Below are 23,210 nucleotides of genomic sequence, written 5' to 3' on the forward strand. Positions count from 1 at the left end.
GTAAGGTGCGGCATGTGTTGTCTTGCAGTTGCCGATTCATTGTGGAGATGGCGGTGAACGGGGGAGAAGCTGCCGGTCTGAGACAAGTGGCCGCCATGTACGAGCAGCTGAAAGCCGAGTGGAACAAGAAGAGTCCGAGCCTGAGCAAGTGCGGGGATGTGCTGGGCAAGCTGAAGGTGAGGCCCGGGGCGGCGAGGACAGGGACAGCCGGGGACGTGGGGGAGGGGGACTCCAAGCAAAACTCTACAGGGCTCCGGGGTCCGTGCCCATGGTGATGGGGTCCTCAGGGGACACTGGGGGGCTTACTGGGGTCCTTGAGTGATCTGGGGGGGTACGGTGGGTGACTTTTTGGTGTCTTCAGGTGACTCTGGGGGGGCATGGCAGGGTCCTCATGTGACCCTGGGAGGGGGGCACGGAGACATAGCCGGGCGACGCTGGGAGGGGGGCACGGAGGCATAGCCGGGCGACGCTGGGAGGGGGGCACGGAGACATAGCCGGGCGACGCTGGGAGGGGGGCACGGAGACATAGCCGGGCGACGCTGGGAGGGGGGCACTGAGGCATAGCCGGCAGACGCTGGGAGGGGGGCACGGAGACATAGCCGGGCGACGCTGGGAGGGGGGCACGGAGACATAGCCGGGCGACGCTGGGAGGGGGGCACGGAGACATAGCCGGGCGACGCTGGGAGGGGGGCACTGAGGCATAGCCGGCAGACGCTGGGAGGGGGGCACGGAGACATAGCCGGGCGACGCTGGGAGGGGGGCACGGAGACATAGCCGGGCGACGCTGGGAGGGGGGCACGGAGACATAGCCGGGCGACGCTGGGAGGGGGGCACGGAGACATAGCCGGGCGACGCTGGGAGGGGGGCACGGAGGCATAGCCGGGCGACGCTGGGAGGGGGGCACGGAGGCATAGCCGGGCGACGCTGGGAGGGGGGCACGGAGGCATAGCCGGGCGACGCTGGGAGGGGGGCACGGAGGCATAGCCGGGCGACGCTGGGAGGGGGGCACGGAGGCATAGCCGGGCGACGCTGGGAGGGGGGCACGGAGGCATAGCCGGGCGACGCTGGGAGGGGGGCACGGAGGCATAGCCGGGCGACGCTGGGAGGGGGGCACGGAGGCATAGCCGGGCGACGCTGGGAGGGGGGCACGGAGGCATAGCCGGGCGACGCTGGGAGGGGGGCACGGAGGCATAGCCGGGCGACGCTGGGAGGGGGGCACGGAGGCATAGCCGGGCGACGCTGGGAGGGGGGCACGGAGGCATAGCCGGGCGACGCTGGGAGGGGGGCACGGAGGCATAGCCGGGCGACGCTGGGAGGGGGGCACGGAGGCATAGCCGGGCGACGCTGGGAGGGGGGCACGGAGGCATAGCCGGGCGACGCTGGGAGGGGTGGGGACAAGGGGTACTGGTGCAGTAACCTGGTTGGTGACATCCTCAGACTTGTACACACGTTAGCTTTTTGAGCACCCACCTCCCCTCAAAGATGCCTGGAAAATCACCCAGAACACGCTAGACTCTTCTATTAATTTTTATTGCAGACTTCTCGCTGTTCTACGTTCAGGCTTGTCGGCATTATTTACATTTTTCAGTTCTACAAAAATGCCAAGTGGTTAAAGTGAGCAGACCTTTCTAGAAGGGTCATCCACCTTGAAGATGTTCAATACTTTTGGTGTGTGTGGGTTGCTTTTTTTAATTAAAAAAAAAAGTACCAGTCATGGAGTGGGCGAAGCTTATAAAGCATGAAGGGGCGCGGCCGCTCAGAATGTTGGAGGTCCCTGCTCCCTCTGCTGATGTTTTCGGGTTCACCTTACGCTTTGTGGATGTCGACAATCCTGTTCTGCGGCTTCTCTTATGTTTGTCGTGTCTTGGCGTTGATTGCTCATCGATTAGTGTCATCCATAACTGTGTCTGGGCTCACGGTCAGCTGGTTGGTCGGGGTCACTTTATAAGATCGGCATTCCCCTTTTTATGGTGCTTTGTTGCACTTAAGGTGAAATTTCAGATCCAATATTTTGTTCTCTGACCTTCTAATGTATTTTCCATCTTTGAAGCGCTCTTCTTGCTGTCAGTGAATAATCTTATATCTTGTGGCTTAAATTTAGTTCAAATTGATACATTGTAACAAACGATCAGTACAGTTAAAAAATAGTCTGGATACATTGTAGCAAATATTCATCCTTGAGAAGTCTCAGCTCTTAGAAAACGAGTGTTCCTGTTCATTGACAGCAAGCGGAGATGTTGAATGTATATAAGGCCCCTTTCACACATCAGTTTTTTGCCATCAGTCACGATCCGTTGGCTCAATTTTTCGACGGATCTGACTAGCGGATCTGGCTACTTGGATCCTAAATAAATCGGAGCATGCTCAGTTAAAAAAAACCACACAATCTATTGCCGGATTCCGTCATTTGATGGATTCGACGTCCATAGGCTAGGCTTCCATTCGAGAAAACGACGGACAGTGACGGGTCCGTCTCTGTCCGGACTTTTTTTTTTTCCCCAACGTACAGAAAAACGTTACTACGTCTGTTGTCTCTGCCTGACAAACAATTTTTGATGAATCCTGCAAATGACGGATGAAACATGAGGCCATCCGTCGCTAATACAAGTCTTCTATGAGAAAAAGACGGATCCGGCACCATCAGTCGCTGCATTCGTTTTTGGGGTTTTTTTTTCAAAATTCGATGGAATGCGACTGATGGCAAAAAAAACTGATGTGTGAAAGGGGCCTAAGTATTTGATTGCCTCTTGCTTTTCTGAGAAATCAGTACGTGGTGCAGGTACTATTTCCAGCATCTGTGTGCAAAGGAAAGGAACGCACCCAAGATATTAGAAAGATGCAGACGTCTTCCTCCTTAGTCCCAGAATTCGGTGACGTGTAATGCTGTGTTTTCTCTCGTTACAGTTGGCTCTTTTGGAGCAGAATTTTTTACCCACTACCGACTCCAAACTGACGAAGCAGCAGCTTATACTGGCCAGTGAGTATGAAGGAAACCGCTGCCAGGAGAAGTGTTACAGTAGAATACAATGGTGCCGAAAATAAATAAAAAAAAAAAATATATATATATATATATATATATATATATATATATATATATATATATATATATATATATATATATATATATATATATATGTTATAGCACCATTTACTCCATGGCGCTTTACATGTGAGGAGGGGTATACATAATAAAAACAAGTACAATAATCTAAAACAATACAAGTCATAACTGGTACAGGAGGAGTGAGGACCCTGCCCGCGAAGGCTCACAATCTACAAGGGATGGGTGAGGATACAGTAGGTGAGGGTAGAGCTGGTCATGCAGCAGTTTGGTCGATCGGTCGTTACTGCAGGTTGTTGCTTGTCGGAAGAGGTGGGTCTTCAGGTTCTTTTTTAAGGTTTCGATGGTAGGCGAGAGTCTGATGTGTTGTGGTAGAGGGTTCTAGAGTAGAGGTGATACGCGAGAGAAATCTTGTATACGATTGTGGGAAGAGGAGATAAGAGGGGAGTAGAGAAGGAGATCTTGTGAGGATCGGAGGTTGCGTGTAGGTAAGTAACGGGAGACGAGGTCACAGATATATATATCTATATATATCTCTATCTCTATTATAATATATATATATATTTTTTTTCTTTTACTACTGGCCTAAGAACTAACAGGGACCGGCGCCGATCTCTGCTGTCACAGACCGCTCCTGCCGGCTATTCACTGGCTTCCTTTGATGTCATGTCGACAGCAGCAACTTCTCTTCCGCTCTGCTCTGTTGACAAGGCATGACTGCCAATGTCATACTGATTGGCAACCACTGCCTAACTGCAGGGAATCTGACGTCAATCAGCATCATGTCGGTGGTCCTGCTGCGTCGACACAGGAGCCCGGAAGAGTTGCTCTGATGTTGAGCAGCTGAATTGCAAACAGGAGCGAGCGGTCCATCTGAACTGGTGCCAGGTAGAACAGGCAGGTAGTTGCCTCTATTAGGAATACCTGCTGGTTAGTAAATAAACAAAGAAAACTTTTATGCCATCGTCCTGGACAACCCCTTTAAATGGCAATAGTATTTAAGACCGTAGATCAGAGTGTCCATGGGTTGCCCCAGCACTCGGCTACCATGTTTTTACTTCTACAAAGCCCTGTCATGTCCGTAACAGTCCGATCTATCACATTTTGTAAAATTCTTTAACGTGATAAATGCGTAGGTATATGTGAAATAAAAAAATAAAAATAAAAAAAATAACTCCAGCATGGCAGTTTTTTTTTTTTGTTTTTTTTTGTGGGGAAATCATTGCAACGTCTCAAAAAAAAAAAAAAATTGTGGTTCTCATAAAATGGCCACACAAGCTTTTTTTTCTTTATGATTTTTGAATTTCTTTTAACCATGTTTTGTAAAGAAAAAAAACCCCCAAAATAACAATTAGTTGAACATTTTTATTTCACCCCACTTGGAATTTGTATTCCAGTTTTCCAATACATTTTATAGTAAAATGAACGGCATCATTCCAAACGACAATTGGTCTCGCAAAACACTTTTATCTGTCTGTCAGCAGAGAAATGAACGTATGAGGGTATGTGCACACGCTGTGGATTTTGCTGCGGATCCGCAGCAGTTTTCCCTAAGTTTACAGTACCATGTAAACCTATGGGGAAAAAAAACCGCTGTGCACATGCTGTGGAAAAATCCGCGCGGAAACGCAGCGGATTAGTTTCCGCAGCATGTCAATTCTTTGTGCGGATTCCGCAGCGGTTTTACACCTGCACCAATAGGAAACTGCAGTTGTAAAACCGCAGTGGAATCCGCAGAAGAAACCGCTATAAAATCCGCAGTGAAAACCGCAGTGGTTTTGCACTGCGGACTTTCCAAATCCGCTGCGGAAAAATCCGCAGCGTGTGCACATACCCTGACTCTTGGGAGGAAAAAAACAAAAGCATAAAAATTGACTGTGTTGGGAGAGGGTTAAAGGGAAGCGGTCAGCAACTTCCGACTACAGCCTGATGTATTTGAAGGGTCCTTGCCCTTGTCCGTACCACCACAGATTGCACTATTCCTTTCTGAGACCCCTGAAGGAAACCTAATACTGCTAATGTGTACACAGCCCCGCACTGATCATTTTGCTTCTGACCAATCTTCTTTCCTGCGTTCAGGAGACGTCTTGGAGATTGGGGCCCAGTGGAGCATCCTGAAGAAAGACATCCCGTCCTTTGAGCGATACATGGCGCAGCTGAAGTGCTATTACTTTGACTATAAGTAAGATATCACGTTTGGGTCTTATATTTGGGGACCGCACTTGAGGTCGATCACTGATTACGTCCAAGATTTCCTATTGTGTTTAGATTAATGTATTATATTAAGAATGTTTCCTACCAGATGTTTGGCTTTGAACTATTCTTGCTGTTTCCTGGTGTTCCTGGAGATAGTTTTGACAAGGATGATGCGATTGCTGCAATAATCCAAATGTAAATCCTGGCTGGTAATGACCTGCGATGTTTTTGTACGTTGCTCCTCTCGTTGCAGGGACGAGCTCCCTGAATCTGCCTACAAACACCAGCTGCTGGGCCTCAACCTCCTCTTCCTCCTGTCACAGAACAGAGTGGCCGAGTTTCACACTGAGCTGGAACGGTTACCAGCCAAGGATATCCAGGCGAACGTCTACATAAAGCACCCGGTGTCTCTAGAGCAGGTGGGTGGCACTGGTGACCAAGATGTGATGGGGGGTGGGTGGTCTGTTCATGTACAGTGATGCTTATGTCCTGTTTTTTATTTTATTTATTTTTTCTCCTGTATTTCAGTACTTGATGGAGGGCAGCTATAACAAGGTATTTCTGGCCAAGGGGAACATTCCTGCAGAGAGTTACACCTTCTTCATTGACATCCTGCTAGACACAATAAGGTCAGTGCCGTGCCTTGCAAATATTTTGCCTTGTTGGATCGCCAGCACGGCTTTTGATTACTCATCAAGTTATCAGGACATTTCGCTAATCAGAAGCTGCGCTGGGTATCCCGGAAAGTAAGAGACACGCAGAGCTCCCATTCAGCTCCTAGGCAATGGGACAGGGTCTCGCGAAACGATTCGTTCGTCACTAATTGTCCTGTGATGCAATGTTCACACCACGTTTTGCCTTTTACACATCCTAAATGTGTTTATGGGGCGCTTTTTTTTTTTTTTTTTTTTTTTTTCTCTTTCTTTTTTACGTATACTTAATATACCACCAAAAAAAGTAGTAGACTACACTTTTCCATCCCGCAGGGTCCTGTAAATTATGCATCTGTTAAATAGATGTTTTTCTTACTTAAGAATCTATGGGTAATTGCTGCGACTGTATGGAACTCATCAGTGTAATGTTGAGGTTATACATAAGTTTTCCCGGCATATATGTTCAAGAGAGGGCTTAAAAAGTGGTGTGCATAAGGCCTGAGGGACTTTATATTTAAAAAAAAAAAAAAAAAAAAACACCTTCACTACATATGGCATGTATTTGTCATGTTGTGTCCCCAACTTTGATGCGGCCTCCAGCGCTGAGCCAGCACTTTTCCCCGCTGGCGGATCGGAGCTCCATTCGGGGCTGTTAACCAGTTAGATCCCATTGTCAGTCACTGACAGCAGGATTTAACACGTGCCGGCTGGAGACACGTCGCAAGTCCCATCCGTCAGCTCTCCTGTCACACGATCGTGGGCCGCCAATAGTTTGTCATGACAGCTAGGGGTCTGCAGAATACCTTTTTGTCTGTTATTGTGAAGCTCTAGGACCACAATTGCGTGGGGGGGGAAAAGGACGCCTTTTCCCAGTGGCCCCCTTATTCTCAAGATAATAGAAGAAGGAATCAGGACTTCACAGACAGGAACTGCCCCCATCTTCTCCAGTCCCTCAACGTGGCAGTGGAGCATCAGTAGAGTTATGCTTATAGCTGCTTCCGATGCTACATGTCAGAATCTAATTTTGTCCCGTCTCGGCCTGTTTAATCACGCCCGTTCATGCGCTATCCTATCGGTGCAGCCATTCCTCATCTCCCTGCACCTGATTGACGCCCCCACAAGTACGCCAGCCTATTTCCACTCTCATGCGCGCTTTCTCCCCTATGACAGCGCTTGTACTGCCGGAGAGGTCACGCTCCCTCGTTCATATTATTCATGCTATGGGAGCACCTATTACATTTTAGAGCAGCTCTTGCAGCGCGCCCTGACTGAGACTGCCCCCCTTTTCTCCCGCACTCCTGCACTGCCGACATTACACGCTCCAGCCGCGACGCCATGGCTATGTCCGCAGCACCAGCCTCTGACCGAACGGCGCTGATTGGACTCTCCTCTTCCAGATCGGGTAGGCACTGTCCAGGCTGTATTCCCTCCTAGGCCTATACATATGCCCAGACCTAGGGAGCCACTCACCCCACCATCATTCACTATGCCTGTGCATCCCTTCCACCATCCTAGCCTCTCAGGAGCCCCTCGCCGCCTGGGACTAGAGCACACCCTTTACCACAGAGTGAGTTGTTGCTATTTCTCAATTAGTATCTGACCTAATCAAGGTATCACAGTCCATGGTGCAGGTCCTCAAACGTTCACGTAACCTTTCTCCTGCCTCCAGTGCTCCAGTCATTCCTCATACTCTCATAAGGGCAGATCAAGGATAAGATCAAAGTGGACTCGCTCCTCATCCAGCTCCCCATTCCCGTCCACGCCCTCCAAGATTCCTTCAGTATCCCATTCCTCCTCTACAGAGGTGGCCCTGGGGTCTGTTAGTCTGTTTCAGAGTCCGATCCTGATGTGGACCAGACCTCCAAACTACAGGTTTCCTGGACGTTTTCCAATCGCAAGGATTTCGAGAGAATCTTTACAAAATAATGGGAGCACTGGAAAAGAGTTTTCCAGGTAGTAAACCGGTTGGATAACTTGTATGTCTTTTAGTCCTGATCTCATCAGATGGGCACAGTCACTGACAGTTGATCTGCCAGTCTCTAGCCTGTCCGCTAAAACGAATCTGTTGCTGCCTGTTGGTTCCTCTCTCATGGATTTCACCGACACAGATCGAAGCCCTTGCCAAATCAGCCTTCGAGGCTGCTGGCACATCCCTGGCACCCTATTTGCTTCCACGTGGGTAGCAAAGTCGGTCTCCACCTGGTCAAAGCTCCTCCGGCAGTGCATCATATCTACTGCCTCGCAAGACAAAGTGGCTGATCTTGCGGACTAAATTTCCCGTCCAGGGAGATACTCGCTGCTTGCTGCCAGCTGCTCAGCCCGGGTCACTAGCAACATCGTAGCCATATAAAGGATTCTCTGGCTTAAGGCCTGGAACGCTGACCCCCCACCTTCCAAAAAGTCTCTTCTCAATCTTCCGTTCCAGGATTCACGACTCTGTAGCTCTAAACTAGACCACCTCGTTTCAGATGCTACATGCGGTAAGAGCACTTCTCTACCTCAGCCTAAGCCAAAATACCCATTCACAGACGTTCTCTTCAGTTTCATCACCTGGACCCCCTCTCAATGGGACCGATTTCACCATCAAGCAGAAAAGGAAGCAGCAGTGGTTCAAACCCACCCCCTGCTGGCGCAGAAGGTGCCACTCTACCCAGGCCTCGGGTCCAGTTCTAATAGATTCGCTTCTGCATGTCTGGGAGTCCTCTCAGGGTGAGTGACAGTCTTCTCTTCCAAGACTCACCAGGGGGGCCCTGGTCCCCGGGGTATGGAAGGTCCGCACCTCTAGCAGGGCAAAAAAGCCCGGGTCCGTGGGTGGTCCGCAGTGCGGCTTTTTTATGAAGGAGCGCGGCTCAGGATGGCACTAATAGCGGTCGCGAGGCCACAACCGCAAGCTTTTAAAAATTTAGACCCCGGCTTTTCCCCTTCATACAGGCCAGAGTTATTGGCCACGCCCACCGGCAATTACCAACGCCCATCTTTTCTAGCGCTTCTTGTTCCCTGAGAAGCGCTCTCACAGATCTCGGCGGCCATCTTGGGACACCCACAGCGCTGATCCTGCAGCGCTGATCCTGCAGCGCTGATCCTGCAGCGCTGATCCTGCAGCGCTGATCCTGCAGCGCTGATCCTGCAGCGCTGATCCTGCTCTCCTAATCTCTGGATACTGATATACAGCCTTCAGGACCATACATTGTAGACGTCCCCTGGGGACTCAAGACACATGACCTGGGTAAGCTGCAGAAACATAGCTTAACCCATCCCCTGTTAGTAAGCGCTCTCCTCAAGGCTACTATGTCTCAATCAAGGCCTCACAAAAAGTCTGGGAAAACCCACACTGTATTCTTCGCTGCGTGTACCTCTTGTAAGGTCTCATTACCCCGGGGTCACAATACTGCATTGTGCACAGCTTGTGAACCGGTGACTGTTCAGGACCCACCTGTTACTGATACCGAACCCAGTGAGCCTAGTCCCCCTGAGTGGGCTACCTCTCTTACCCGGTCTATGGCATCCCTGGCCAAAGCGTTGGAGTCGTTCTGAGACCCCTCCTCTAACCAGGGCACTCTTATAGATGACGCTTCCGATCCTCAAAACCCCTCATACTCTAGGGGTCGTACATTGCCAAGGAGCTCTCGCTCTTCCAGGAAAAGGACTCATGTCATATCCCCAGACCATCACCGGGTTTCGGGTTCTGAGAGCTCCATTTTTTGCTCCCCCTTCCATTGGGGCTAGTAGAGAACCTGTTTCAGAGGACGATTCTGACATGTCCCTAGATCAGAACTTTCATCACGATCAGGAGACTCTCGACTCTGAGTCAGTGAATAAGGCTTTGAAACTTGAGGAGGAACCTTTTATCTAAAACGGATCATGCCGTGTCCTTTAAGAGGACCAAGCGAGCTCACAGAGTGTTCGCCACTCATCCCGAATTTAAGGAATTTGTTGAATCTCACAGGATCCGTCCAGATAAACGATTCCCAGGGCAGAAGCCCATGGAATCAAAATATCCCTTTGCCCAGGATCTAAGAAAAGATTGGTCTCAATCTCCCCCGGTAGATCCTCCGGTATCACGCCTGGCTGCTAAATCTATTTTATCCTCTTCGAAGGGCGCCTCTATTAAAAACCCAACCGATCGTCAGATCGACAATATGGCGCGTTCAGCCTTTAACCCCTTAGTGACGGAGCCAAATTTTTTTGAAATCTGACCAGTATCAATTTGTGGTAATAACTCTGGAACACTTCAACAAATCCCAGTGATTTTGAGATTGTTTTTTCATGACACGTTATACTTTATGATAATGGTAAATTTAGGTTGATATGTTTTGTGTTTTATTTATAAAAAAAATATCAGAAATTTGAGAAAAATGTAAAAAAAATTTCAATTTTCAAACTTTGAATGATTATCCCTTTTAATCAAGATAGTCAGTCATACCATAGCAAAACATTAATAAATAAAATTTCCCACATGTTGCCTTTACATCAGCACCATTTATAAAATGTTCTTTTATTTTGTTAGCATTTTAGGAGGTTTAAAAATGTAGCAATAATTTTTCATTTTTTGAAGGAAATTTACAAAATTTATTTTTTTAGGGACCAATCCATGTTTGAAGTGCCTTTAGGGGTCCCATATATTGGAAAAACCCCCAAAGTGATACCATTTTAAAAATAGCACCCCCTGACATATTGAAAACTGCAGTCAGGTAGTTTATTAACCCTTCAGGTGCTTTTCAGGAATTAATGCAAAGTGGCATGACAGAAATGAAAATGTGTATTTTTACCACCTAAATGCCTCTAACTTCTGAACAGATTACTACAGCCAGCAGACTCCAAGGCCGCTATTTGGTCATGAATTGCCATGGCAAACATCAGCACCTCACAATCATGATCTGAGGGCACCAATTGGGATGAAGAGGAAGCCCCCACACTCTGTTAACCATTTATAATGAAGTAGTCACTATTGACAGCAGCATCTAAGGGGTTAAACAGATTTGGATGGTGCAAACACTGATCATGGCTTATTCAGCAATTTGTCAGCTACAGTGGACAGCTGCTGGATTGTCACCTGTATGAGAGGCTATTTCCTAATATCTCAGGTCAGTTAAAAGACGTATTGGCTGTCATTAAGGGGTTAAAGCCTCAGCAGCCGCACTCTTCCCATCTTTTGCTGCTACATGAGTGGCTAAGGCTATGACCCACTGGGCTGAGGTCTTGTCTTCAGCGGTTCTGGATATCTGGATACAGATCTCTCCCCCCCCCCTGAGATAGCAGACCTCGCTACTCAGATAGCCGGAGCGGGAGATTTTTTAGTTACCGCGTCCCTGGACGCTGCTAACTGTGCTTCGCAAGCAGCAGCACACAACATCCCCATCCGGAGGTCCTTATGGCTCAGGGACTGGCGTGCGGATTCAGCTTCCAAAAAGTAATTGACTTCTCTTCCATATCAGAGCGGTCACCTTTTTGGCGAAAAGCTCGACCAATTAATTTCCGACGCCACTGGAGGGAAGAGTAAATTTCTTCCACAACAGAGACCCTTTCAGAACCAGCAGCAGCAGCAGGCTCGGTCCCGAATATTTTTTTTTTTTTTTTTGTCCTTTTAACTCAAATTCCACATCTTCCGGACCTGTCCGGGCACAACGTAGGGATAGAGGTCCTCAGACCTCTTACAAACCTTCCCCTTCTTGGAGAGGCAGGCCCAGGCAGTCAGCCTCCAGAGGGTCCAGACCGGGCAGGTCTCCCACACAATGACTCCCTGTGGTATCCGGGGGACACACTCAAAGTAGGCGGCCGCCTGCTTTCCTTCAGCGATGTGTGGCTCTCGGTTGTTCACGACGAATGGGTCCGTGACCTAGTGTCCTCCAGATACAAGATAGAATTCTACTCTCTTCCACCAAATCGCTTTTTCCTGTCTTCTCCTCCCAGGGCAAAGGCATCAGAGTTCTTCTAGGCAATAAGCTCTCTAAAAGAAGACGGGGTTATTATCCCGGTTCCTCAAAGCGAAAGGTTTCAAGGTTTTTATTCAAACCTGTTCATTGTTCCAAAGAAGGGACGGTACAGTACAGCCCATACTGGACCTAAAACTGCTGAACAAGTTCGTCAGGGTGCGACTGTTCCGGATGGAATCGCTTCGTTCTGTCATCGCCTCCATAGAGAAAGGCGAGTTCCTGGCGTCCATAGACATCCTGGACGCATACCTCCACATTCCTATTTTACCTTCTCACCAAAGGTTTCTTCGCTTCGCAGTTCAGGAAGATCACTTTTAGTTTGCTGCTCTGCCCTTCGGCCTCGCCACCGCTCCCAGGGTATTCACCAAGGTCATGGCGGCCGCCGTGGCCATCCTTCATACCCGAGGTGTGGTGGTGTTACCGTATCTAGACGATATCCTCATCAAAGGCCCCTCTTTCCGCACCTGCAAGGAGGCCCTGACCATCACAATAGATACTCTTACTCGCCTGGGTTGAAAGATAAACTTCCAAAAATCTTCCCCAGTACCAGCTCAGCGAATTTCCTTTCTAGGAATGATACTGGACTCGTCCCGGGGGTTGGTTCTTCTTCCCCCGGAAAAGATCTCCGTCTTACAGCGGGAAGCCCAGAAGCTCTCCCAACCTCATACTCACTCTCTTTGTTTCAGTATGAGAGTCCTCAGCAGGATGGTAGCAGCTGTGGAGGCGGTCCCATTCGCTCAACTACACCTCCGCCCCTTACAACATGCTCTCCTGGCTGTGTGGGACAAGAACCCGTCCTCTCTCGATCATCGTTTCCTCCTTCCCCAGAGAGTCAAGACAGTCTCTCAGGTGGTGGACTTTGAAGTCCTCCCTGAATCAAGGGAAGTCTTTTCTCCCAGTACATTGGCTAGTTGTGACAACAGATGCCAGTCTTCTGGGCTGGGGAGCAGTGTTCCACCTTCACACTGCTCAGGGCCGCTGGTCTCTTCAGGAAGCTCGCCTGCCCATCAACATCCTGGAAATATGGGCAATTAGGTTGGCTCTTCTCCAATTCTATCCCTTCCTGGCCGGTCGTCCCAACAGGATTCAGTCCGACAATGCCACGGCAGTGGCATACATCAACCGGCAGGGGGGAACACGCAGCAAGGCAGCCATGACCGAGGTAGGCCACATTCTCCGCTGGGCCGCAGAAAACCGCTCAATGATCTCAGCAGTTCACATCCCGGGAGTGGAAAATTGGAAAGCAGACTTCCTCAGCCGTCAAGGTCTCGACTCCGGAGAGTGGTCTCTCCATCCGGAGATCTTCCACCAGATCTGCTGTCGTTGGGGAACCCCGGACGTGGATCTGATGGCCTCACGGCTAAATTCCAAGGTTCCCAACTTCATAGCTCGGTCCCACGATCCGGCAGCCATCGGGGCACATGCACTCGTTCACTCGTGGCATCAGTTCCAGCTTCTGTACATATTTCCCCCGCTTCCTTTACTGCCGAGAGTCATCAAGAAGATCAGAGCGGAGGGGATACCAGTAATCCTGATTGCACCAGATTGGCCGCTCAGGGCCTGGTACGCCGAACTAGTTCAACTAGTCGCCGATGTCCCCTGGCGATTACCGAATCGCGCAGACCTGTTGTCCCAGGGCCCCATTTACCACCAGAAGTCCGAGGCCCTGTGTTTGATGGCATGGCCGTTGAGTCCTGGGTGCTAACACAGGCAGGCTTCTCTCAGAAAGTCATTTCTACCATGATCAGTGCTAGAAAGCCTACGTCTATGCGTATGTATCATCGCATTTGGAAGACCTTCTTCTCATGGTGCAAGGATCGAGGACGCTCTCCTCTTGAATTTTCCATTCCTTCCATCTTCGATTTCCTTCAGTCTGGTTTGGACATAGGTCTCGCCCTTAGTTCTCTCAAAGGGCAGATTTCAGCCTTGTCAGTCCTGTTCCAACGTAGAATTGCCAACATATTACAGGTGAAGACGTTCATTCAGGGAGTCTCCCATGTGGTGCCGCCCTATAAGATGCAGTTGGAACCATGGGACCTTAATTTGGTCCTCGGAGTCTTGCAGGAGGCTCCTTTTGAACCTCTGCAGGACGTTCCCGTCTTTTCTGTCATGGAAAGTTGCCTTCCTGGTTGCGGTCACGTCCATCCGACAAGTCTCAGAGCTGGTGGCTTTGTCTTGTCCAGTTCCTTTCCTCATTTTTCATCAGGATAAGGTGGTTTTGAGAACATCCCCATCTTTTCTACCGAAAGTTGTCTCCTCCTTCCACCTCAATGAGGAAATTGTCTTGCCTTCACTTTGCCCGGCACCAGTACATCGCACCGAGAAGGCTCTTCACACACTGGACTTGGTGAGAGCTCTTAGGAGATACGTCTCGAGGACAGCATCTTTCCGCAGGTCAGATGCCCTGTTTGTGCTCCCGGAAGGGCCAAGGAAAGGTCTAGCCGCTTCCAAAGCTATGATTTCCAAAGCTATGATAGCCAAGTGGATTTGTTCAGCTATCCAGGAGTCCTACCGAGTCAGAGGTCACTCCGTCCCAGCAGGGATTAAGGCTCATTCTACTCGGTCAGTGGGTGCGTCTTGGGCCATCCGGCCCAAGGCGTCGGCAGCACAAGTCTGCATAGCTGCGACTTGGTCCAGCCTGCATACGTTTACGAAACATTACCATGTCCATTCTCAGGCCTCGGCAGATGCGTCCGTCGGCAGACGAATTTTGCAGGCGGCAGTGCCGCATCTGTAACTTGTGGGAACAAGGAACAATTGCAGTGGATTGTTTCCCACCCAGGGCCTGCTTTAGGACGTCCCATGGTCCTGTGTCCCCCAATGAGGCGTAGGAGAAATAGGGATTTTTGTGTACTCACCGTAAAATCCTTTTCTCCGAGCCAATCATTGGGGGACACAGCACCCACCCTGTTAGCCTTATGGCTTATTGGCTTTAGTTTTTTGTTTTTTTTGACTTGGTTTTGACACAGTTCATTTTTGTTTAAATGTTAAGCTCCTACTGCTTTGTTACGGAACTGGTTCACTTAGAGCCAGCAGGAGGGTGTATACTGCAGGGGAGGAGCTATTCTTTGTGTTAACTTAGTGTCCTCCTAGTGGCAGCACAACACCCATGGTCCTGTGTCCCCCCCAATGATTGGCTTGGAGAAAAGGATTTTACGGTGAGTACACAAAAATCGCTATTTTTTTAATCTAACCTTTTCGTTGTCCTAGAAAAGGACGACTCCGTCACTTCAGGATGGAATCCCTTCACACGGAAATCGCCTCCATGGAACCCGAGTAGGTCCTCTGCTCGGTAGACAATCAGGATGCTTACCTTCATATTCCGATGTGTGTCCCACATCAGCGATTTTTCTGATTATAGATTCCCCTGGGTCAGTCATTTCACTGCTCTCCCCTTCGTCCAAGCCTTTGCTCCCAGAGTGTTTCCGATGGTGATGGCAACAGTCATGGACATTCTTCGATCCAAGGGGATAGTCACTATCCCCTATCTGGATGACCTGCTGAACAAGCGTGCGTCTTTCTGGGACTGTTGCCAGAGCCTTCAGATCACCCTGGACACTCTTGCCCACCTCGGTTGGATAGTCAACAGGGCAAAATCGCTTCTGACCCAGCACCTAGTCTTCCTAGGTATGTTGTTCGACACCACACGTGGTAGTCCTTCAGAAGAAAAAATTCTCAGCTCTTCATCTGGTGATTCGCTCTCTTCGGCTCTGCATGAGCGTTCTGGGGAAGATGATTGTCGCAATAGAAGCCGTTTCTTGCCCAGTTCCATACCCATCCCCTCCAGCTGGCTCTTCTGTCAGCTTGAAACAAGTAGATTTCTTCCCTGGACAGTCCCATTTTAATGGCCGCCTCAAGCGAGAAAGTATCTGCTTAGGTCATTCCTTCATCTCCACTGCATAGTTGTCACGATGGAAACCAGCCTTCTCGGATGGGGGCAGGGGGGCGATTTTCCTTCATCATACAGTTCAGGGTTGATGGAAGTCTCCCTTCCCATCAATATACTGGAAATCGGAGCTATCTACTTCTTCTTTCTCCACTGGAAGGTCCTTCTATCTGGCCAACCATTTTGTATTCAATCCGACAACGCTACAGCAGTAGCATACATAAACCACCAGGGTGGCACACACAGCAAAGTCCGTCCTGTCAGAGGTCTCGTGGACTCTGGCTTGGGCATATTCCAGGTGTGGACAATTGGGCCGCTGATTTCCTGAGTCGTCAGGGTCTTTTCTTGGGTGAGTGGTCCCTCCACCCTGCCATGTTCGATCTAATAAGTCTGAGGTGGTGGACTTCCAACATTCATTTAATGGCGTCACGGATGAATCACAAGGTGCCTCAATTCTTAGCCTGGTCTAGTCATTCCATGGAGTTATTTTCAGCTTCCTTATCTTTTCCCACCTTGACGATTCTCGAAGTCTATAATATAGAAAGGTGTGCGCCTTTCCAAATCAAGTCCTATCCGTTTAATTAAACACAGCTGGCCTCCAATGAAGGAGTAGAAACATCTCAAGGAGGATCACAAGGAAATGAACAGCATGTGACTTAAATATGTGTGTCTGAGCAAAGGGTCTGAACACTTATGACCATGTCATATTTCATTTTTTTTATCTATTTTTTATTAAATTTGCAAAAATGTACTACTGTTTTTTTTTGTTTTTTTTTTTTCTTTCCAGTCAAGATGGGGTGCAGAGTGTACGTTAATGAGAAAAATGAACTCTTTTGAATTTACTAAATGGCTGCAATGAAACAGTGAAAAATGTAACCCCTTCACGACATGCGCCGTACTAGTACAGCGCATGTCGTGTCTCCCCCTTTGATGTGGGCTCCGGCGGTGAGCCCACATCAAAGCTGGGACATGTCAGCTGTTTTGTACAGCTGACATGTGCACGCAATAGCAGCGAGTGGAATCGCGATCCACCCGCCACTATTAACTAGCTAAATTCTGCTGTCAAACGCTGACAGCGGCATTTAACTAGCGCTTCCGGCCATTGGGCCGGAAATGCGTGCATCACTGACCCCCGTCACGTGATCGGGGGTCAGCGATGTGTCGGCATGACAACCAGAGGTCTCCTTGAGACCTCTATGGTTGTTGAAGCCGGATTGTTGTGAGCGCCACCCTGTGGTCGGCGCTTATAGCAATGCCGTAATTCAGCTACATAGGAGCGATCTATGCATCGCTCCTATGTAGCAGAGGCGATCGAGTTGTGCCAGCTTCTAGCCTCCCATGGAGGCTATTGAAGCATTGCAAAAGTAAAGCAAAAAATGTTTTGGAAAATATTAAAGCTCAAATCACCCCCCCCCTTCCCCATTGAAAATATGAAAAAAAAAAGTACGTACTTGGTATCGCTGCATTGAGAAACGCCCAATATATCAAAATGTATTTTTATATATTGGGCGTTTTCTCATTATTTTTAATCTAATTTCAAGAGGTATATCTGTTGTGTGTTTTTTTTTTTTTTTTTTTTTTTTTTTTTGTTTGGCGTGCATAATCTTTTATTTCTTTTTGTGCCATCTTGTAATGTGTGTAAAATGTATATTTTTGTGGATTTTTGCAGGGATGAGATTGCCGGGTGCATTGAGAAGGCCTATGAGAAGATCCTCTTTAATGAAGCCACCAGGATATTGTTCTTCAGCACCCCAAAGAAGATGACAGACTATGCAAAGAAGGTGACTATGGTGGTGCATCTACTGGGAAATCCAGCTCCCTGGTGGGGCAGAACGGGTCACTGATTCTGTAATAACTGATTTCTGGACAAACTTTTTCAGTGTTTTTTTTTTTGTTTTTGTTTACTGAAATGCATGCATTTGTGGCTAAAAATTATTTTTGCAGAAACTTTGCATTCTGTGTTGCATTGTTTCTGGCTGCAGAATTAGGTAAATTATCCATCAAAGGGCTCGTTCTGACTGGGAGTTTGTTTGCAAATTCAATTTTATTTTTTTATTCCTCTGAGCTTATTTATGACCCCCATGAAAGTTATGTTGACTTTTTTTTTTTTTTTTTTTTTTTTAAATCTGATTTTTGATCATCTATAAGCTGAGAGAGAGAGGCATATAATACCCGGTGAAAACCAGCTCACTGATAGATTCTTAGTTGACTCATACAAATTCACTGATCTATACAAAACTGCAATATATTCTACGTGCTCAGTGCCATACTGGATACCTAAAAGAAGCAGCAGGACTTTTTGTCTGTTAATACCCAAGCAGAGTTGAGCACAGAGATTTGCATATATAAACCACCATATTGGTAGTTTGTGTCTGCTAGACGGAAGCCCTGTGAGCGGGCTGCCTGACGCTTCTTCTGATTAATGACTGTGCATCAAGTTTACTAATCGGGAGAGGAGCCCGGGATGCCAGCACATGGGAGGAGGCTCACAGGGCTCTGGTGTTGCTGCAGGATCGGGGTCCTGTGTGGGAGGAAACCCACGCAAACATGAGGTGAACATACAAACTCCTTGCAGATGTTGTCCTTCTTGAGATTTGTACTCGGGACCCCAGAGCTGCAGCGCTGCCATGCTAACCACTGAGCCACCGTGCTGTCTGTAGTACTTTGTGAATGGAGCTGGGCTAGCTGTTGTAATCTGCAGTCAGCCAGCCCCCTTCACACACACATCAGTGGTCACATCTCGACAGTCATAGGACCAGAGATGAAGGAAGGGCAAATAATGTGTGTACATGTCCTGACTGTTATCTGCGGACACAGCGTCCTCGCCGCTCACCACCCGATACAGAAATTAGGGCGCCATACCATATAACCCTGTATTCTTGCAGTATATCCCCTTTTTGTCGTGACTGCGATCGCCATGTGATATAAACCCCTCTTCTTGTCTTTACAGCGCGGTTGGGTGTTGGGCCCGAATAACTATTACAGTTTCAGCAGCCAGCAGCAGAATCCGGAGGAGGCCACAATTCCTTCCACTGAATTAGCCAAACAAGTGATTGAATATGCCCGCCAGCTGGAAATGATCGTATAAACGTCAGGAAGTCGTCCACGCCAACTTCCCACTTGTGTTCCCTTTTCTGGTCTGCCTGGTCACTCGCCATCCTCACTTTGGTATCATCATTAATTTTATAGACAGTAGATTTGGAGGGAGGGGGTATTTTATAAGAAGATTTATTATTAAATTATACCCGTGGGCTGGTTTGATGGAGCGATGACACCCTCTGTAACCTAAAAAATAAACACTTCTTTTTTTTGGGTGGACAGAGCAAATAATTTTGACACTTTCTAAGAGGTCTAAAGGATTTGCTGCTTCCTCCCTATAAACCTTGTTGCAATAAGGTCATTATGACCAGGCATATCTGCCATATAGTGTAGCATGGTCTATGGGTTTAAAGGGGTAGTCACAATTAGATCCCCTGCTTCTTCAAATCAAGCTGTCTAGGTGTTTGGATAACATCTCCGGGCGACCACACACTTTCCCTATAAAGATCAAGATTGATCTTCTATTGGGGGATGAGGGTCTATGAACAGGGTTGTACTCGATGGATTTTATATCCTCCACTGGGTTTTCAAGACCATCATCATGCTTAATATATAATGTGTATATATGGCCCAGCTTAGACCACCGGTCTGGGGGCTACATTCGCCATACTGGCCTGAAGCAACACATCCAAAGTACATTTATAACTTTGGCATTGCTTTCTACCATCTTGGTCCCACTCAGCCATTCTGCTTGGCACAGAATTTGTCAGCGACATTCTACCAACATGGGGATTTTTATTTTTTTTTTTTTGGGCTGATTAGGGAAGAAAATTATAGCCTAGGTCTGTATTTAAATGGACCTGGAAAAGTAATATTTGTCTACACAACCTTGTATTTAACTGTGATTTAAAAAAAAATAAAGTTGATCTTTTGAGACGTTCAGACTTGTTTTTTGGAAGGGGTTCACTTCAGGCAACTTATTATAAGGTCTTCCCTCCGACGATTCCTTTTTTCCTTTGCCAAGCTTTAGGGTATGTTTCCATGTGGCGTATTTGCTGCGGAATGGACGCTACGTACAGCCGCAGCGGCCAGATGTTACAGCATAGTGGATGGGATTTTATGAAATCCCATATCCAGACCTGCGTATATGCACATGCAACACGTCTTTATAGACGATCCAGTCTCCGCAAGATAAATAGCACTGTCATATATATATATAGGATGCGGTTATTCCGCATGTGTTCAATGAACACATGCGGAATCACCGCGCGTACAAAAGCAAGCATCGCTTTGGACGGGTCTGGTGTCCGCTGCGTCCAAAGCGCTTGGAATACGCCACGTGGAAACATACCCTAAAACTAGCTATCCACATGCATCCATCCAAAAGATTCCCATTGAGCTGCTTGTCCAACAGGAGGTGCCTGTCACCCCGTGTCTTCCTGGCAATCTGTACGGTAGGAGGCACGCATTTGCAAGAAGAATGCTTTGATCAGTTGCTGGCTATGGCATCTACAGTGTAAGCAGGAACTGTCAAAAATAACAAGTCCCCGCTTATATTTGGGTATACAATATGTATAAACATACTGTAGGGTCTTTACCACATTATTTTAGTCCTACCTTATTTTACTACGCTCTCCTACTGTATAACAAGAGAAGTATAGCCGTAATACTACAGTTCACATGTAGTGTCCACATAAAGCTCCCACTAGGGTGACCAAACGCACATAGCAGTCCCAAAATGTTACCGTGAGATATGTAACGGCTGCTGATGGCTGACCTGGTGCACACGTTTATTTATTCTGCACTTGCTGTGCTGGCACACCTGCTCTGCGTACCTCGTAGCGATGGGAAATGTTACGCCCATCGCCCATTACTACATTGGTGATAGAGGGACTACTATTTGGGGTGCTCGTTGGGTGCAGTGCTGTTCATTTCTGACTGCCCGTGAAGAATGGTGGTCCAGCAGGAGTCTGGTCCCAGCGACTGAGGAAGATGCAGCTTTTAGAGTGGCGTCCCACATTGGCTCTGTCAGATTGTTCTGTGATACTGAGAACCTGTTGGCAAAGTTGTTCAGAATGAGCTTTTCTCTAGGAAAACCATGAAGTCCCAATGCCCCTTACATCCAATGCAGTCTTCCCCAAAGACCAACACGGGCAATATATTAGGAAGTGAATGACCTGTAGCGTCTCCTTGTGATTTGTATTGGTAAACAAACGTCTCCTACAACGTGTATTTTCTGTATACACTGATCTCACTGCTACTGGTGGCTGCCTTCCCCAAAGCGGCCCTGTTGGCTTATTACGATCAGTAGTTGCATATCCATTAGCTGCTATAAGGCTGTGTGTGAACACAGTTTTTGGAGCAGAAATTCTTCAAATACTCCTCACAAACTTGACGGTTGTTCTGTAACAACTATGCAAAAAAATACTGTACATACAGTGGCATGTAAAAGTTTAGGCACACCAAACTTGACTGTAAAACACATTCAGAAAGATTTAATGGCAGTTAACGTGAACAGTGGAGGTCAAGATAAGGTCTGGAAGAGCAAGCAAAATGTCAGTGAGAGCTGCTCATAGGATTACAAGAGAGGCAAATCAGAACCCTTGCTTGACTGTAAAAGACCTTCAGAAACATTTAGCAGACTCTGGAGTTGTGGTACATTGTTCTACTGTTCAGAGACACCTGCACAAATATGACCTTCATGGAAGAGTCATCAGAAGAAAACCTCCCCTGCGTCCTCACCATAAAATTCAGCATCAGAAGTATGCAAAAGAAGAGCCTGATGCATTTTGGACACAAGTCCTGTGGACCGATCAGGTTACAATAGAACTCTTTGCAAATCCCTTCACTGGCTCCCAATTTCCCAGTGTATCCAGTTTAAACTACTAACACTGACCTACAAAGCCATCCATAACCTTTCTCCGCCGTATATTTCCAAACTAATCTCTAAATATCTTCCCTCATGTAATCTCTGATCCTCCCAAGACCTCCTCTCTTCCACGCTTATTCGCTCCTCACCCAATCGCCTCCAAGACTTCTCCCGAATATCCCCTATCCTCTGGAATTCAGTGCCCCAAGACGTCCGATTATCCACCACATTTTGATCCTTCAAACAGAACCTGAAAACCCATCTCTTCAAAGAAGCTTGCAGCCTGTAATGACCACACGGCCACCTCAACATCATTGGAGCTACTGCAATCCCCGACCTACTGTCTCCATCCCCACCATCCTGTAGAATGTAAGCCTGCAAGGGCAGGGTCCTCTCTGTATCAGTCTGTCATTGTTAGTTTACTGTAAGTGATATTTGTATTTTGATGTAACCCCTTCTCATGTACAGCACCATGGAATTAATGGTGCTATATAAATAAATAATAGTAAGAACTCTTTAGCCACAAAGGTATGAGTGGAGGAATAAGGGCAGAGAATGTCCGGAAAAGAACATCTTGACAACCATTAAGCATGGGGGTGGAGTAATCATGCTTTGGGGTTGTGTTGCAGCTAATGGCACGGGGAACATTTCACGGGTAGAGGGAAGAATAGATGCAATGACATTTCAACAAATTCTTGGTGCAAACATAACACCATCTGTAAAAAAAAAGCTGAAGTTGAAAGGAGGATGGCTCACAGTTTCCTGATCTAAACATCATTGAAAATCTGCGGCTAGATTTCAAAATTCCAGTGCATGCAAGACCACCCAGCAATCTCACAGAACTGGAAGAATTCTCCAAGGAAGAATGGATGAAAATCCCTCAAACAAGAATTGGAAAAACTCTTGTCTGGTTACAAAAAGCGTTTACAAACTGTGATACTTGTGCTGGTTCTAGGTACTAACCATTCAGGGAGCCCATACTTTTACATCTGTCCATTTTCCTTTTCTGTAATTTTTCAAATGTTAAACCTGAAAATACAAAAATTTTTTTTGCCTAAAATACAAAGTAGATGTTTCATCATTAATATTAGGCCTTTTAGAGATCATTTCATCCTCAACTTGCTTAACTGTTCACAATAACAGTAATTTTGACCAAGGGTGCCCAAACTTTTACATGCCACTGTAACCTAAATATGGTAGTTGGAGCAGCTGGTTTGCTGTATAGAGTAGAGATAAGTGATTAAATTTGCAGCAACCAGGTCAGTATTCTGTGGCCACGAGCCCTGTGAACTGCCTCCTACCTATTGGCGTGCTTTGCTCCTCTTTCAATTATCGGCCTGGCGTGATTCCATCGTAGCGTGACTTGTGCGCACACACAATGTTGCGCCAGGTTGGCTAATCAGGAGGAGAAACCGGCAGGTAGGAGGATGATTCTCAGGTCTCCAATCCAGCAGTCGAAGAGTACAGACTGGTATTTACACTAAAGAAAGGTTCATTACTAAATCGTCCGACGGAAAAATATGGATGTGTAGATACCTGAAATCTATATACTGTGTATGCATGTGTAGGAGGG

The 23,210-nt window shown here is 47.6% G+C and overlaps 2 protein-coding genes across 5 annotated transcripts in view; one reads left to right on the top strand and one right to left on the bottom strand.

The window, feature by feature from the left end:
- PSMD8 (proteasome 26S subunit, non-ATPase 8) lies at window positions 1–19,704 on the top strand. Its single transcript, XM_077285739.1, has 7 exons — window positions 1–176; window positions 2,905–2,977; window positions 5,141–5,243; window positions 5,511–5,676; window positions 5,786–5,886; window positions 17,399–17,510; window positions 18,680–19,704. The coding sequence occupies exons 1-7, from the start codon at window positions 48–50 to the stop codon at window positions 18,815–18,817; spliced, it is 822 nt and encodes a 273-aa protein (XP_077141854.1). The 5' UTR covers window positions 1–47; the 3' UTR covers window positions 18,818–19,704.
- Window positions 19,561–23,210, bottom strand: part of GGN (gametogenetin) — a 22,464-nt gene continuing 18,814 nt past the window's right edge. For 2 of the 4 annotated variants that reach the window (XM_077285734.1, XM_077285735.1), the window contains one exon: window positions 19,561–20,822. In XM_077285734.1, coding sequence (XP_077141849.1) covers window positions 20,642–20,822 — 181 coding nt within the window. In that variant the 3' untranslated portion in view covers window positions 19,561–20,641. Of the gene's footprint in view, window positions 20,823–22,600; window positions 22,667–22,938; window positions 23,118–23,210 lie in introns of all 4 variants that reach the window. The other 2 variants (XM_077285736.1, XM_077285737.1) reach the window with 2 other exon arrangements.

Source organism: Ranitomeya variabilis, chromosome 2 (genome assembly GCF_051348905.1).
Source record: "Ranitomeya variabilis isolate aRanVar5 chromosome 2, aRanVar5.hap1, whole genome shotgun sequence".
Classification (NCBI taxonomy): Eukaryota; Metazoa; Chordata; class Amphibia; order Anura; family Dendrobatidae; genus Ranitomeya; species Ranitomeya variabilis.

What these genes read in the sequence shown, in the direction of transcription:
- PSMD8 (XM_077285739.1), top strand. Translation starts at nt 48, where the DNA reads ATGGCGGTGAACGGGGGAGAAGCTGCCGGTCTGAGACAAGTGGCCGCC. An exon ending in ACCCGGTGTCTCTAGAGCAG is followed by an intron (nt 5,677 to 5,785) that starts GTGGGTGGCACT and finishes CCTGTATTTCAG; the next exon opens with TACTTGATGGAGGGCAGCTA. An exon ending in TGACAGACTATGCAAAGAAG is followed by an intron (nt 17,511 to 18,679) that starts GTGACTATGGTG and finishes TTGTCTTTACAG; the next exon opens with CGCGGTTGGGTGTTGGGCCC.